This window comes from Mesoplodon densirostris, chromosome 11, assembly GCF_025265405.1.
Source record: "Mesoplodon densirostris isolate mMesDen1 chromosome 11, mMesDen1 primary haplotype, whole genome shotgun sequence".
Taxonomy (NCBI): domain Eukaryota; kingdom Metazoa; phylum Chordata; class Mammalia; order Artiodactyla; family Ziphiidae; genus Mesoplodon; species Mesoplodon densirostris.
The window spans coordinates 80,965,230-80,980,530 of record NC_082671.1 but is presented as its reverse complement, the minus strand read 5'-3'; the positions used below and the strand labels follow the sequence as shown (position 1 = coordinate 80,980,530).

The following is a 15,301-nucleotide window of genomic DNA, read 5'->3' as shown; positions in this document are numbered from 1 at the left end:
ACTAGGGCTCGAACCCGTGTCCCCTGCATTGGCAGGCGGATTCTCAACCACTGCGCCACCAGGGAAGCCCAGCATTTGGTTTTTTAACCCTTTCTCAACACCTGCTGGTTGTATGACTTTGGGCACGTTACAGAATTCCTCCAAGGGGTAGGATAAGGAGGTAGATGTTTACAGCCTTAATCATATAGTTGATCCTCCACCAATTCAGCAGTTTATTCCCCTCCTCACCACTGAGGGTGAAAGTAAGAACAACCTAGAAGAGAAATTGCATTTTCCCTTTAGATTTTCTTTTTTCTAGTATTTCAGGGGTTTTTTATAGGCAGTGCTTATGATAAAAATGTCTTAAGTGTGTTCAGTGAAGTTTCCTTCCTACCTTCCCAGTCACCTAGTCCTTCCCATAGGCAAACAGTCTTTCCAGATGTTTATATATCCTTCCATAGTCATTCTATGCATGCACCGGCAAACATATATGTCAACACATATATCTATGTACTCCTTTACATGTGTATGTTTTCCTCTAGGACACAAATAGCTGTATGACTGTTTTGAACCTTATTTTTGCCCTGTAGTATCTTGGAGATTTTTTATATCTACACTGAGCATCCTTAATCTCTTTACAGCTGCAGTGTTCCATTGTAGAGTTGTACCATTATTTGTTTATCCACTCCTCTGCTGATGAATTATTTAGGTCATTTCCAGAGGTTTGCTATTATAACCCATGCCACAATGAACATTCTTGTACATCTGTCACTTTGCACATGGGTGAGCATACTTGTAGAATAAATTTCCAGAGAGGAATTGCTAGATCAGAGGAGATGTGATGAGGCTATATGAATAATTTTGATAGACCTGGTCAAGATGCCTTCATACAATTTGTACTTGTTTGCTGCCCAGCAGCAATGTGTGAAAGCAGAGCTGAGTTTCTAAGCCTGGGTGGAACCCTCATACCTCAGAGACTGAGCACCAAGTCTTACATTTCCCAAAACAGCTCCACTTAGATGGTGTTTGTGTGTGATTTCATTTGAAGAGGGTTGTTTTGTAAGTGGCTAAGAAAAGCCTGAGAACCGTGATGTGGGAAGTCATCACTGTTCTTTCTCTTAGCCCTCCAGTTTGAAGGAGTGACAGAGAAAATGAGATTGCTCCCCACCCTACAAGAAGATCCTTAGACAAGTAACGTGGAGAGAATAGTTCATATGGTAGCTGGACAGATGGAGTGGGTAGAAAGGTTTCCAGGAAGCAGAAATAGAGGCCAAGGTATAATGAGATGAGAGTCAGTCTCATAGGTCCCCACATTAGCTGGCGTTCTCCAGAAGATCTCATTTGTTCTCATTTGAGCCAACTTTAAGGGCTTATCATATGCCAAACCCCGTACCAGTACTGGAAACAGAGATGCACGTGGTCGGTCCCTGCTCTGAAGAAGCTCTTACAGAGAAGACAGTCATGTAGGCAAACAAGTTCTATATAATGTTATAGAAACAACAGCAATGGTGACAGCTAACTCTGAGAGCTGATGAAATGCCAGACTCAGGCTCAGCGGTGCTCCTCATCTCAGCTAATTCTGCAGAAACCCTATGAAAATGATGACAGTGCTATCCCATTTCACAGATGAGGAAACCAAGACCCAGGGAAGTTGAGGGACAGTCCCAACACCACACAGTAAGTGGCAAAGCTGGGGTTCAGGCTGAGGTCTGTCTCACTTCAAAGTCTTAAGGGAAAGTGGGCGTGATGCTGAAGCTAAAATTTCATCTCTCTCTTTCATGAAATGGTTTTCTGCTCCCTTCTCTTTTCGTAGCACCACATTGCTCTTCAGGGTGCACGTGGGGGATTCAGGGAAGACCCCTGGAGGGAGATGTGACCTGAGCTGAGGCTCTAAGGATAAGTAGAAACAAGGAGAGCATTCCCAGCAGAGCAACTCTTGGGCTGATCCCCAGGAGAGCCAACGTCCAGGAGTCAGAAGTTTCTGCCCCAGGGAGGCAAGTGAGTGGCATGGATAAGATGACAGCCTCCGGAGCCAGACTTCCTGAGTTCAGATCCTGGCTCTGACCCTTACTGAGTGACTTGGGTGCATCACTTAACCTCTCTGGTTCTTCACCTGTAACATGGGGCTATACAGTACTGACCTCCCGGCTTTTTATAAGCGTGGAATGAGTTACCATACCTGGAGCTTAGAATAGTGCCTGGCAGCACATGCTCTATATATTTGTTCCCATTGTAGAATCTCCAGGATCCAGGTACAACCTAGATGTAAAGAAGAGGACAACAAAATTGTGAAGTTCACCTGTGGTGCTTATTATAGAGAACTGTTACATGAGCTCCCAAAATGTAATGGGGTGCTATCAAAAACAGAAGGAAGCGGAAAACCATTTAATGGAGGAGAGACATGCGCTTTTAGCCCAGAATTGTCTTGTCAAGCATGGTCATGCTTATCAGCTTTCAGTTATCTGAAATTGTGAGTCAAAAATGGGCTTCTTTATTTGTTATCTACTTCTTTATGACATCTTTATTGGTATTAAAGTGTAGTGGTCTGTCTCAAATAAGGTGAAAAAGCAGAGGAGGATAAAATAAAAGGAACCACATTTGATGTAACTCTTAGTTTTCCCCTCTTCCTCTTTGATGTCATAAAATGTTTTCAGAAAACCCTAGAGAAGACATAAGATAAATGCTGCAGCTTTCTCATTTACCCACATAGCATTTGTCTCTCCTCCACCAAGTCAAATTACTTTTTTCCGAGAACAATATTCTATAACAGAATACAAGAGAAGTAAAAATGAGAGGAAAGTCCTTCTCCAAGAAATCGGTCCATGTGATTTACATTTTGTCTTCATATTCTCTGGCCTTTTTCTCCTTTACCCCAAACTCACATTCCCAGTTCTATTCCCAAGCCAAACCCCATGCTTGGACCACCCTTTCTCCAGGCCAGTTTTATCTCCGAATGATTTGAGCAACACCGAAGAATTCATCTTCTTGGGAAAAGAAATTTTAATAGAGAGAGAGGAGAGAGTACTGAACTCTTTGGGTGGCAGAAGTGCAGCTGGAGGGATGGCAAGACTTGCTGAGGAAGGTGACTTCTGAGCTGGATTTTGAGGGCGATGGCTGCTACCATTGATAAGCCTTGCATGGTGTCCAATTCATGCCAAGTACCAAATAAAAGTTTGCTGAGTTAATAAACTTTATAATTTATGAAGCAATTATACTTTCCCAGTATCTCTAATATTCTACCATTTAACACGTTCTTGGTGGGGGAAGACCTGGCCACTTCGTGCTGCATTGTACGGTCCTGGAAGCTCTATCTGTTACCTGGAAAACCTCTCAGTAGGGTAGGAACACCTACTGGGAACTCAGTGTTGGGGGGGCGTGTGTGTGTGTGTGTGTATGAGTCCTGTGAGAAACTGCAGAGGCGGGGTGGGCCCTTGGCTGAGAGAGCAGCAATCTTAAGTACATGCTCTAGAAGAGAGGGGGGCCCCTTCCAGGAGAGGAGGAACATGGGAAAGGAGCGGAGAGAGGCAATTTCTAGAGACACGCCTCTGACCTCACCCCTGAGCCAGGCCAGAGCTCATTACCTAACTCTTGTGTCTATCACCCAAACCAGTTTCAGATATTAAAATTCCTGAAAATGACATGGGAGGGGATGAGGTAGATGACAAAAGGAGATAAAAACAAAATGAATTTTTAGTTGAATTTATCTAATGACCTTACTGAGAAAAAAAAAACAAGATATGAGGCTTAGCCTTGGTATTAGTTGAAAGTGACTTAATTTCATTTAGCTCCAGCTCTTTCCTGACATAATGATGTGAATGTTCTCAGGAGGCTGAGAACCAAACTGCTGAGATTTGTGAGCCTCTTGCCTCTGGTGTGACCTCTGGGTTCTCTCATGCTGTTCCAGACATACGCTCTCTGTGACAGATGGAAGACACCTCTATCTAAGTCACACCAAATTATATCAAAGATTAGATCCCTTGCCTCCAATTAATCCTCAACTTGTGCTTTCAATATGTGTGTGCAGCTTCATCATACACAACAAAGACACTTTCTTCAACAATGCCACGAGAAGTAGAATTGTACATCATATTTTACAAAGAATAAAGTATGAAGAAGGAAAAAACAAAATTGGTAAGTAGTATATTAGTATAACAAGCTACATTTGATTTGGGGGATTACAGACTCTATCGTTTGGTTTTATTAAGTTGATATCAATTCTAGAAATGCTCATCATTCATAAAGCCTCTAACTGCATACTCCCCTGATGGATAACTCAGAAGTGTAAAATCTTAATAGAATCCTTAGATCGCTTTTTAAAAAATAACATGGCATCTCATTTATCTAAGATCGTGGAGAAGTGCTCTCAATTCAACAAATATATAAGGAGTGCCCATTATGTGCCAGGTGCTGGGTGAGGTGTTGGGGAGATGAGCACCATTCTCTCCTGGAGCATATGTTCAAGGAGTTAAAAATGGACAATAAATAAGTAAACACAACACATAACATGAAGAAATCGAAATAGATGATGTTTCAGAGATAGACGGCTAAGGGGTGGGGGTGAGTTCAAGCTGAGATGGATGGAGTGGTCAGGGAAAGCTTTTCTGAGATGCTGAATTTGCACTGAAACCTGAATGACAAGAGGAAGCCAGTGTGGGAAGTTGGAAGGGCAGGTGTTCCAGGCACAGGGAGCAGCAAAGGACAGAGAAGAGCCGTCACACACAAGTACATCCTCCAAATAATCACCACCCCCAGTAAATAACCTCCACACATTACATTTGGGGGCATTTGTACGAGAGTCTTTCCGTAATATATTACCAAATATCCTTCCTTATTAAACAGATTACTATATATCAGGAGGATTTGGGTGGCTTTGTTTTTGGGTATCTCTGTCCCAGTGAGATTTTTATCAATACTTTGAAGAATGACCTATATCAGTCAGGGTCTAATCAGGACACAAGAGCCACACAGAATTTGAACAGGGAAAGTTCATATAAATAACTAACTGTGACAGAGGTTTGGAGTTCATGGAGGATTGGCTAGTAAAGGGTAAGAAGAACTCTAAAGAATAGAAGAAGAGCAGATATTAGGAGCAGCCACCACCCCTACAGACACTCCCCACAACAAAGCTGAGATGCAGACCTTGTTGGAAAGCGTGCAGCTGTGGTTCACTAGATGGCAGAGCGGTTTGCTGGGGCTTCTGTGCCAGGAGGACTCTCTGTGGATCTGCCATCTCACGTACTGGGAGAAGCTGCCTGGAGGGGTTCCAAGGAAGCCATTCATTGGGAGGCATTGCACCAGCATTATTACTCTGTGAAGCTGTTCAGGGGGACACCCGCCCTTAAGGAGGTGCCGAGGCTGCTGGCCACCAGGCACTGCAGGCGCTGGATTCCACAGAAGCTATGAGCTGCAGAAGCCTACTGAGAGGAGCATGCTAGCACCAGGAGGACAAACTCCTTCCTCCCCCATTGTCCCTGCAGTGCCTTCTACTGACAAAGCTTAACATTGTACCACCTGGCAAAGGAGAAATATTTACAAGGTCCAGCTCCATTATTGCAAAGCAGGCAATGAACCTGTATTTGGAGCTAAGGGGCAATAAATTGATACCTGGCACATAGCCTAAACGGTCTTCTCATCGGGCTTTCAGGTGGGATGGAGGCCGGAAGGATGCATTATGTTAGTCACTGCAGTCCGATCCCCATAGATCTCAGTGATCTGGAAATCTCAGCCACATCCAAAAGATGGCATTTAATAGTTTGTAAATGTAAAGTGCTGCACTCAAACTCAGCGAAACAGTTACCCTGATACCGTGTGGGAGAAATGTTGCTCAACACATCTTGAAGACGGATAGACTTGGGAGGTTGAGTTGAATGCAAGTGTGAGTCACTGGTATGCCGAAGCTGCAAAACACTACTTTGATCCCAAGCTGCATAAATTAAAATACTATAGGGAGAAACAGATACCTAGTCCAGATCTGAATACACCTGGAATCATATGTTCAGTGAGAGTCAATGTAGGTGGGTATGGTGAAGTTGAACCTGATTTAGGGCTTTCTTGACTTCGATGGGGTTGTAGGTTAGCACGTTCTGATATTCTCTGCAGCAGTCATCCATCCTTGGGACACATTCCGCCGCCCCCCCCCGCCCCGTCCCCAGTAATGTCCTCCATGGCCATTCTAGCTCCAAGGATTTCCTCTTCTGAATTCCAATGGCAATTATTTTTGCAGTGTCTATTTGACAATCATGTACAACTCTTCTTTCATTATGTTGAATTATTTACTTTCAATGACATTATGAAAATTCTACCAACTAAAGAGAACCATTGTTGACATTTTTGGGTACCAAATAACTTAAGTATCACATTAAGTACTCTTTTCATTTTTATACCCCATTTGTCCACGTGATTTTTTTTAACAAACTTAGTATGTGCTGTACATACTTTTATCATACTTTTCTTGGTTAACATCATATCAGGAACATGCTAGAAAACAAGTGAGTGGAAGTGAAATGATTATGGCAGTAGCTATTCTGGATTATTTCATAACATGCAAATAATTTTTAAAAACAGTCCCTTCACTAATATTGGTAGTATAATACCAGCACACCTCACAACTCATTATAACATACTAGGGTATTGAGAATCTGCAGCTAAAAATGGCTGATCTAGATAATAAGCTCCTCAGTTGTAAATAAGTTGCCTTATTCACCTTTATATCATCATTGCCTAGCACAGGCATATAGGAGGAGTGCTTGTTGAACTGAATTGAAAATCTTTTAAACATGATCAATGTCTAACCATCAGCATTCTTACACAATCAAAGACTGTGTACAGTGAGGCCATATAGCAATTATTGTGCTTAACTTTTGCATCTCAAAATGTGGGCTATTTTTACAACTAGTCAAGATGGAGACAGAAAAGGGGCAAAGACAATAATTTTTAAATGTTTTGAAAAAACACGAGAAGTGTAGTATTGTTACTAGTAAGAAATGATCATTGTAAAAGTTTCTCTCATTTGATGAAAGAAGGAGAATTCTCTTCAAGAACCCCAGTGCTTTGAAAATCAGTAATGACGAACTGAAAAAATATCTGGTTAGAAATAACCAATCTCAGAATAAATTACTAACCCAAGATCAGACATTATGCTGAAAAATATGGAGTAGAACTATAAATGCTCTGTTGACCCAATGTTTCATTATCATCTTTGGTTTCATAGATAAAAGAAACAACATGTTAGAAGAAAATTTAATTTATTGATAGAATTAATGTTTATCCTGTGTTATTTTCTGCCTGAAACTCTTTCTGAAAGTGGCATCTTGCATGAGCCAACATTGATTAGAGATAATACAAAAATACTGTCTGTAAACATGATTTATAAGGGTATTTCAGTGGAGCAAAAATTACCACTGTGCAAGTTTTTCAATTTCACTCTGAGTTTATTACAACTCTGAAAATCAAACCTAGTGAAATCCATTTTCAAAATAGAGCAATTAATAGATCAACAAAGATTTATTTAACAATATAAGTGGATAAAATAAATCTTGAGATGAAGGCATATTTTCAAAACTGGTGCTCAAAGGGGAAGTTAGTAAGGTGATAGATTTTAAATATTAACTACTTTCTTACTTTTCAGGTCTGTGATAAATTATCATAAATTTACAAAGGTCATCATGAGAAGTCTCTTATTAGGTCCCCGTGAATCTTATTTTTTCTGTTATTCTGGAATATTTGAAAGTTATTGATGATATATGTAGAATTATTGATAGAGGCTTCAGAAAATCAAAGCTTTCTACATAATCATTTATTCATTCATTACAAAGGTATTTATTGAGGGCCTTCTGTGTGCTAGACAAAATACAAAGCCCTATGGATATTTGTATTTCAGATGCTTTTCTTAGACATTTAGTGTTAATGTCAAAGCATCTTAAAATACATTTAATCATGTTACCATGATTAAATATACCTAAACATTAATTGACCCTCCATCAATAAAAAGTGAATCAGTGCACGTTCCATTTTCCAGTTAGGCTAAGCCTCTGGACTCTAATCAGGACCTAAAGCATGGAGAGTACTCACCTATAAGCCACTTGGGAGACATCCTTCCAGTCATCTTCTTTGAAGTACATTTTAGGAAGTAGGTAGTATTCTTGATCTGAAAGAAACTTTAAAGATCAAAACATTACACTTCCACTTCTGGCCAAGATGGAGTAACAGGCACAGGATTTGCTCTCCCACCTGAAACAGTCAAAAAAGGAAAAACAAAAAATGTATGAGACGACTATTTTCAAGACACTGAACATTGGGCAGTCAAGAACAGGGAAGCCCGAGGACAGAAAACAAATGAGGTGAGCCCTACAATTGCCCCAGCTTACTATAGTGAGATGGTTTCTGTACAGCAACACGGGGAAAAAGAATCCAGGCAGAACCTGGTAGACTCCATGAGTTGACAAGATGTTACTGAGAGTCCAGGGAGACCAAGGCAGCCAGAGTTCACAGGACAACATACCAGAAAGCAGAGAGCTTCCCAGAGAACCCTGAAGATCTGCAGAGGGCCACCTCAACTATTTAGTAGCGTACCGATTAGTACACACATCAGGAAACTACCCAAGGCCAGAGAAAGAGCAATCCAAAAGGATTTCCAATGAGATTCGAACACCTCGTAATTCACAAAGGATTAAATAGAAATGGTCTGAAAATCCCAGTCCAAAATTCAGAAGTTGCCACTAAATTTAAAAAGCAAGACCTGGGCTTCCCTGGTGGCTCAGTGGTTGAGAGTCCACCTGCCGATGCAGGGGACTTGGGTTTGTGCCCTGGTTCAGGAAGATCCCACATGCCGCGGAGCAGCTGGGCCCGTGAGCCATGGCCGCTGAGCCTGTGCGTCCGGAGCCTGTGCTCCACAACGGGAGAGGCCACAACAGTGAGAGGCCCACGTACCGCAAAAAAAAAAGACCTAATTTTTTTGCTGCCTGCAAAAAAACACTTTAAAGACACAAATAGGTTAAAAGTAAAAGGATCAAATATATATATATAGCACACTAACCAAAAGAAAGCTGAAGTGGCTATATTGATATCGGACAAAATAGATTTCAGAGCAAAGACTATTACCAGGGATAAAGAAAGCCACTTTACAATGATGGAGGAGTCAGTTCATCTGGAGGACATAACAATCCTAAATGATTATATGCTTAATAACAGAGCTTCAAACTACATGAAGCAAGAACTGCTAAAAGAAATAGGCAAGTCCATAATTATACTCAGAGGTTTCAGTACCCCTTTTTCAATAATTAATAGAACAAGTAGACAGAAAATCAATAGGGGTTAGAAGAACTGAACAGTACAGTACAAATAACTTAATTGATCTTTTAGACCACTTTACCACCAACAGTCGAATACCCGTTTTTTTAAGTGCACGCAGAACATTACCAAGAGACCATACTTGGGGACATAAAATAAGACTTAATAATTCTTTGACCACAATGGAATTAAATTAGACATCAGTAAGACCATCTCTGGAAAATTTACAAATATTTAAAACTGAATATATTTTTAAATAACTCATGGGCGAAAGAAATCAAAAGGGAAATCAGAAAGTTGCTGTATTCAATGAAAACACAGTATATCAAAAAGTGTGCAGTATTTAGGGAGAAATTTATAGCACTATATGCCTATACAGGAAAAGAAACGTCCCAAATAAATGACCTCTCCTTCCACCTTAAGAAACGAGGTGGGGAAAGGAAATTAAATCTAAAGTAATCTAGAGTAGGTAGATGAAAGGAAATAATAAAAATCAGAGAAGAAATCAATGAAATGGAAAACAAAAAAAATAGAGAAAATCAATGAAACCAAAAGCTGGTTCTTTGAAAAAAATTCATAAACCTGTGGTGGACACACCCTAGGGTGACTCCCCAATGTGTAGTCCCTTCCCCTTAAGTGTGGGTGGAAACTGTGGCTTATATCTAACCAATAAAACATTGCAAATCCACATATCCAATACCCCTCTCCCATTTTATGGATGAGAAAATTGAGGCCTGAGGACAAGAGGACTTTCCAAAGTCATCCCACTAGTCTAATGCAGAGGAGTTAGGTTTGTCCATATTAAAGCTTCTGGACGAAAATGGGAGAGCTCCTGGTGGAAAATCATCTTTTTGGTATGATTAATTCATCCACTTCTCTCAGCGCACACGCTTCTCTATGCCAAGCACCACGCTAGGTATGCTTCACTGTTTTGTTTCTGTTTGAAAACCTGATTTTCTAGTCCTTGATTCCAGTTTCCTAGCAGGTAGAAAAACTTTCTAAGCTATTGTCCCCAAGTAGTTTTGAACCACTTTTGAAAACGTAGATTGTTTTCTCCAAAAACTACCACCCTTACATTAGTCTTACATTGTGAGGATTTAAACTCAGTATTGATTCACATTGGACTTTTTTATTGTTATAGGTCTGAATCGTTTGCTTACTAATGGCTCCTATGAAGCTGCATTTCCTCTGCACGAGGTATTGTCCTGCCTTTTCTCCTTCTCTGTCAATTCCGTGTTATTAAATCAGCTTCTGGGGATAGTGATTAATTGAGTTTGTTGATATATTTGTTCAGAATAATTTGCTCAGTGGGTAGTTGGGGAGGGCCTATTTGCATTGTGATACCTCTCCCCCAGAGTACATTTATTTCTCTCTGTCTTTTTATTCTAATTGCATGAGTACTTGAATCAAGAGTCACTCAGCGTGAATTTAGAGGAATAGCTGAGGGACCCCAAGTCATAAAATTAAAGAGACATTGAAAATTTGCATGAGGTGCCAGACCCAGCGGGAAAATGTCTCTGAAATATATAGTCTCTGCAACAAAAAATTTTATAGCTAATCCTTAGAGAGTGGGAGGAAGCCATTTTGCAAAGTCTCTAGGAACTAAAGGATGATAAATAGAAATTAATAGTATTGTACTTATTGTTGCTTAAGATGTATAAATTTTTATATTCTCCTTATTTACTACATGGTCTTTGTCATCTATTAGGACTTTTATAAATGTAACTGTGATTACCCTTAACTGTGTTTCCCCCATTAGACTTTGGGTAATTTAACCCAGAATTCACTTTATATACATGGGTTTTCAGGGACGTAATTCTCATGACTGGTGAGAGATTACTGTCATTTTCATGGTATTGAGCCTGTACCAGTCGCAGTACAACACAGAGAACACAAAGATAAATATCATAGCCCATATCCTCTAGGACCTCACACAGTAGCCAGGGTGAAACTACTGTTAGAGAAATTTTCAGAAAAATCTTCTATGAGAAACAATGTTAACAGTTGGCCAATTAAGCTTGGAGGACAGTTCCAACTATCCACCAATGGCAAGTCTTTCCAAAATATACTTCTTATTTGGCTTATGGTGTTTCTTCTCTTGATTTTAAACACCAGGAGGATGGAGAGGAGGGTGTAGAATTTTTAGGCCTTTTTCATTAAGGAGACTAGAGGCTTTCATCTGAGGCTCTATTATAGACAGCCATGAAACCCTTTTGGAGTGATCCTTTTTGTGTAACAGAAGCAAATATTTTGACACAAAGGTTTTCTGGAGTCACACACAGGTGTTTCTGAATGTTAAAGACAGATGTCCCCAAAGCATATCATTATTAGTTGGCATTGCCCCCCAAAAAAGGGTTTCAGTGATGACTGCATCCTCCCCCTGCCCATCCCTTGCCTATGGTAAGGGCAGTGTCTGAGCAGTGGTAGGTGGACAGAAGTTTCTGTGCAGGCAAGTGGGTGGTGGACATCTTGCTAAAGCCCTGTATTTTATTAAAAAGAGAGCTTCCAAATCAGTAATAGCAGCTGCAGCAATAACATAATCGCTCTTTTGGCTTTTTGCTCTCAGTTTAACTTGATTATTTTATTTGACCACATAACAGCCTTCGAAGGCAGGAAGTGCAGCTCTTGTTGCCTTGTTTTATGGTAAAAATTTAAATACAGGTTTAGAGGAATGTTAGAGTGAGTTGGTGTTGAGCTGAGCTAGAACCTGAGTTCCTTGTCTCTTGGGCCTGTTCACTTTCCACTAAGAAAGGGCTTCTCAAGTTAAAATGTCAAAAATCAGTTCACCTCCAGAAAGTACCTGTTCTGTTTGTGAAACTAGCAATTCCGCTAACTGAACTTAGAAACGCCCTACTCCACTGGCCCACGGTCTCCTCATTTGTTCCATGAGGAGGTTGAATTATAGTTGAATTATTGTAATTTTTAGTTAACTTACCACTCTTGCATTCTAGGGTTTTCTTATAGACAAGACCATTTGACCAGGTTACAGCTGTGGCTGTTTACCAGCTACTCTATCTTGAGACAAGTGGGAAAGAGAACTCATAAGTCTTGGGCATGGCCTCTGGGGCAGGATGCTCTATTCATTCAAACCACAGAAGAAACCTAATGAGGCAGATGTTGTTAGTTCCACTATGACCTGGGAATCCAAGGCTCAGAGAGTATAAGATCTCCTAGCTAAAAAGTAACAGAACTGAATTTTAACTCAGTTCAGACCTGCCTGATTCCGGCAAGCGCGGGCTTCTTACTGCATGGCATCAACATCAAGATTATGTCCAGAATAACTAATCATACTGCTTTCCCTTCAATAGAATGGATCTGTTTTTTCTTCATATCACCCCTATTGCTACTCCTGCCATAAAGGCTAATATTACTATCAGCTTTTCCTTTTGGTTTTTGTGGGTATTACCTCACCAGCAGTGGTGTTTTTATCCAGGGAAGTTACAGAAGTAAAAACTCCATTAGAACCCACGGAGCAGTAAACCACCGCCATCTGCTCTATGAGTGCTGGGCCTCCTGGGGCGTGTGGTATAAATACCAGCCTTTGGATCTTGTAAGGTGAGTTTTGAACCAGATGCAAATATAAAGCTTACACAGGTTGATGAGGGCAGACTGTCAACTGGGACAAGCCAACATTGGGGGGAAAAAAAAAACGGTCTGAGATGCACAGCTGACTCTCAAATCTGACTTCTTCCCAAGAGGGCAGCCTATCAGAGGACATGGGTCATTCTTGGTAAACCTGACCTCCCTCTGATGAGGCTGGCATTTCCTCCAAAAGAGCCTTGGAAAGGGGCATGTGAGATCAGCCAGGCCTCCGTCAGGATTCCAGAAGAAGTTCATCACGCATGTGACTATTAATGACAAATTATCTATAACAGTTATAGAGAGGTAACACTGCTTTGCATATATTAGTGACAAATGGAATATTAATTACTATTATGCAAGTAGGAAATAGAGGGTGCTGTCATTCTAATAAATTTCAGGCTTACTTTAATTTTCACTTAAAACTAATAACCTTTAAAGATTGTTTTAATTCTGCAAGTCAAAAGAGTATATCAGCTTTTAACCTATGATATTTGTGCAGTAAAAGTGTGTGTTTTCTTTAACTGTCTGTGTATGCCCAGCTTTCTGCCATGGAGGCATTATACTCTGACATCTCATTATTTATTTAGAGACTGATTATTAAGATTGAGTAGTAACAATCCACACTTCATGGATTCCTTATTAAAAAGAAAGTCATGTCTCATTTCCTAGACTAGCCAGATTTATTTCACTTTTCCCCGAGCCCTTAAAAAATGATGCCAGAGGAAAATAAAATAATAAGACAACTCACTTTACATTTCGTCTCCCCGGGGAGTCATGCTTCCTTCCAGAGTCCTTGTTACAAGGGTTTACTCCTGTTGACCCAAGGCCATTGACGAATTGTGTCCCCTTCTCTGTGTGAGTAACAAATGATCCAGATGATCTGGGTGAGTGGACAGTATTTTCTGAGATGAGATCACTTGCCTTTGACGAGTCTCAATATACAATAAAATAGTAGGGAAAAAATATCAAAGCCAATTCTCTTTCCAGCCTGAGTCCCATGTTACAGGATTACATCGATTAAAAATTACAGAAGATTGCTGCAGGCAAAGCAGCTCCCATCTGTGACAGTATCTTGATTAAGATGTTATCATTTTTCAGTGAGTATTAATTAACTGCCCATTGTGTTCCTAGTACAATGCTAAGTACTATTGGCAAAGACACACAGAAGCCATGGTCTCTGGCTTTGAGAAATGCACAGTTTCTTTCAGGAAAACCAGCCCTGCAAACTTGAGACAACTGTAAAACAAGACCATGCATAATTTGGTAACATGTGTGATGGGGGCCAAATGTTCTACAAAAACTAAGAAAAATGGAAAGGATGGATATGGGCCAGTGCCCCTGTGGAAGGTGCGGAGCTGAGCCCTGGAAGAGCAGTGGGATTTGTGTTGGCCAAAGGGAGGGGACATGAAAAGCACAAGCAAGGTTTGAGTGGAATGAAGTTGTGGAGCAACTGGGGAATCTCATCTCTTAAATAGTTCTTGTCCTATATGTAGATTTTGCTTCCTCCATATCTCTGGAATCTGGCCACACCCCAGCATCTCCTCTACCACTGCTGCTTCCTTCACCCATGACCCTGGACTATGGCTGTTTTCCCCTACGTGGTCTCCCTTTTTCCTTTCTGGCCCTTCCACTCCATTCTCCACCCTGGAGACAGAATGTGAAACTGGTCATATCCCCAGATTGGCTACAGTCCTCTCATGGCTTTTCATTTCTCTCAGGAGAAAAATCAATGCATTTAGCATGGTCTGCAAGGCCCATCGAGGCTTATCCTGTGCCAACCTCACCAGCCCATTTCTTATTATCAGTGTTCCAGCCACACCACCCTTATTTCACCTGGTCCCTCCTATCACACGGCCTTTGTAGGTTCTGTTCCCTCTGCTGGAAACACTCTAGCCCATCCCTAACCCCACCCAATTAACTTTCATGCATCAGCCCAATAGTCACGTCCTCAGAGAGGTCTTCCCTGGCTAGAGTTGTCAGATGGCTTTGTTATATACACTTATCGCATTGTGTTCCCCTCCTTTGTAGCTGTTTTCCCAGTTTTGTGATTATAAGCTTATTTCTTTAATTGATTTATGTGTGTCTCCTCTGTCACCCTAAAAGCTTCATAGGAGGAGGGACCAAGCTTATTTTGCTCGCCATTGTGTTCTCAGAACTTAGCACAGTTTTTGACACATAGTAGGTATTTTTTAATTTGTTGAATGAATAACTGAATATTTGTGTATATGAATATATGTTGGAAAAGTCTTCTGGAAGTGGAAGGCTTCTGTTGGGACACAATAGAAGATGGGATAAATAAATAATCCATGCTTTTAGGAGCCATTGAGTACTCTAGGGGGAAAGCAGCAGACAGCATTTGGAAACAGATGGTCAACATTCGTTTAGAAGGAGAATAAAAAATAATTCGAATATTCTTACATTGGACTAAGAAGTAATTAACTTCTAAGTTATG

The 15,301-nt window shown here is 40.7% G+C and overlaps 1 protein-coding gene across 1 annotated transcript in view; it reads left to right on the top strand.

Moving 5' to 3' along the window:
- Positions 1–15,301, top strand: part of ANO4 (anoctamin 4) — a 227,783-nt gene that overhangs the window by 110,106 nt on the left and 102,376 nt on the right. Inside the window, exons 7-9 of the mRNA XM_060112423.1 lie at positions 4,004–4,110; positions 10,409–10,464; positions 12,701–12,822. Of these exons, the coding sequence (XP_059968406.1) occupies positions 4,004–4,110; positions 10,409–10,464; positions 12,701–12,822 (285 nt within the window). The remainder of the gene's footprint in view (positions 1–4,003; positions 4,111–10,408; positions 10,465–12,700; positions 12,823–15,301) is intronic.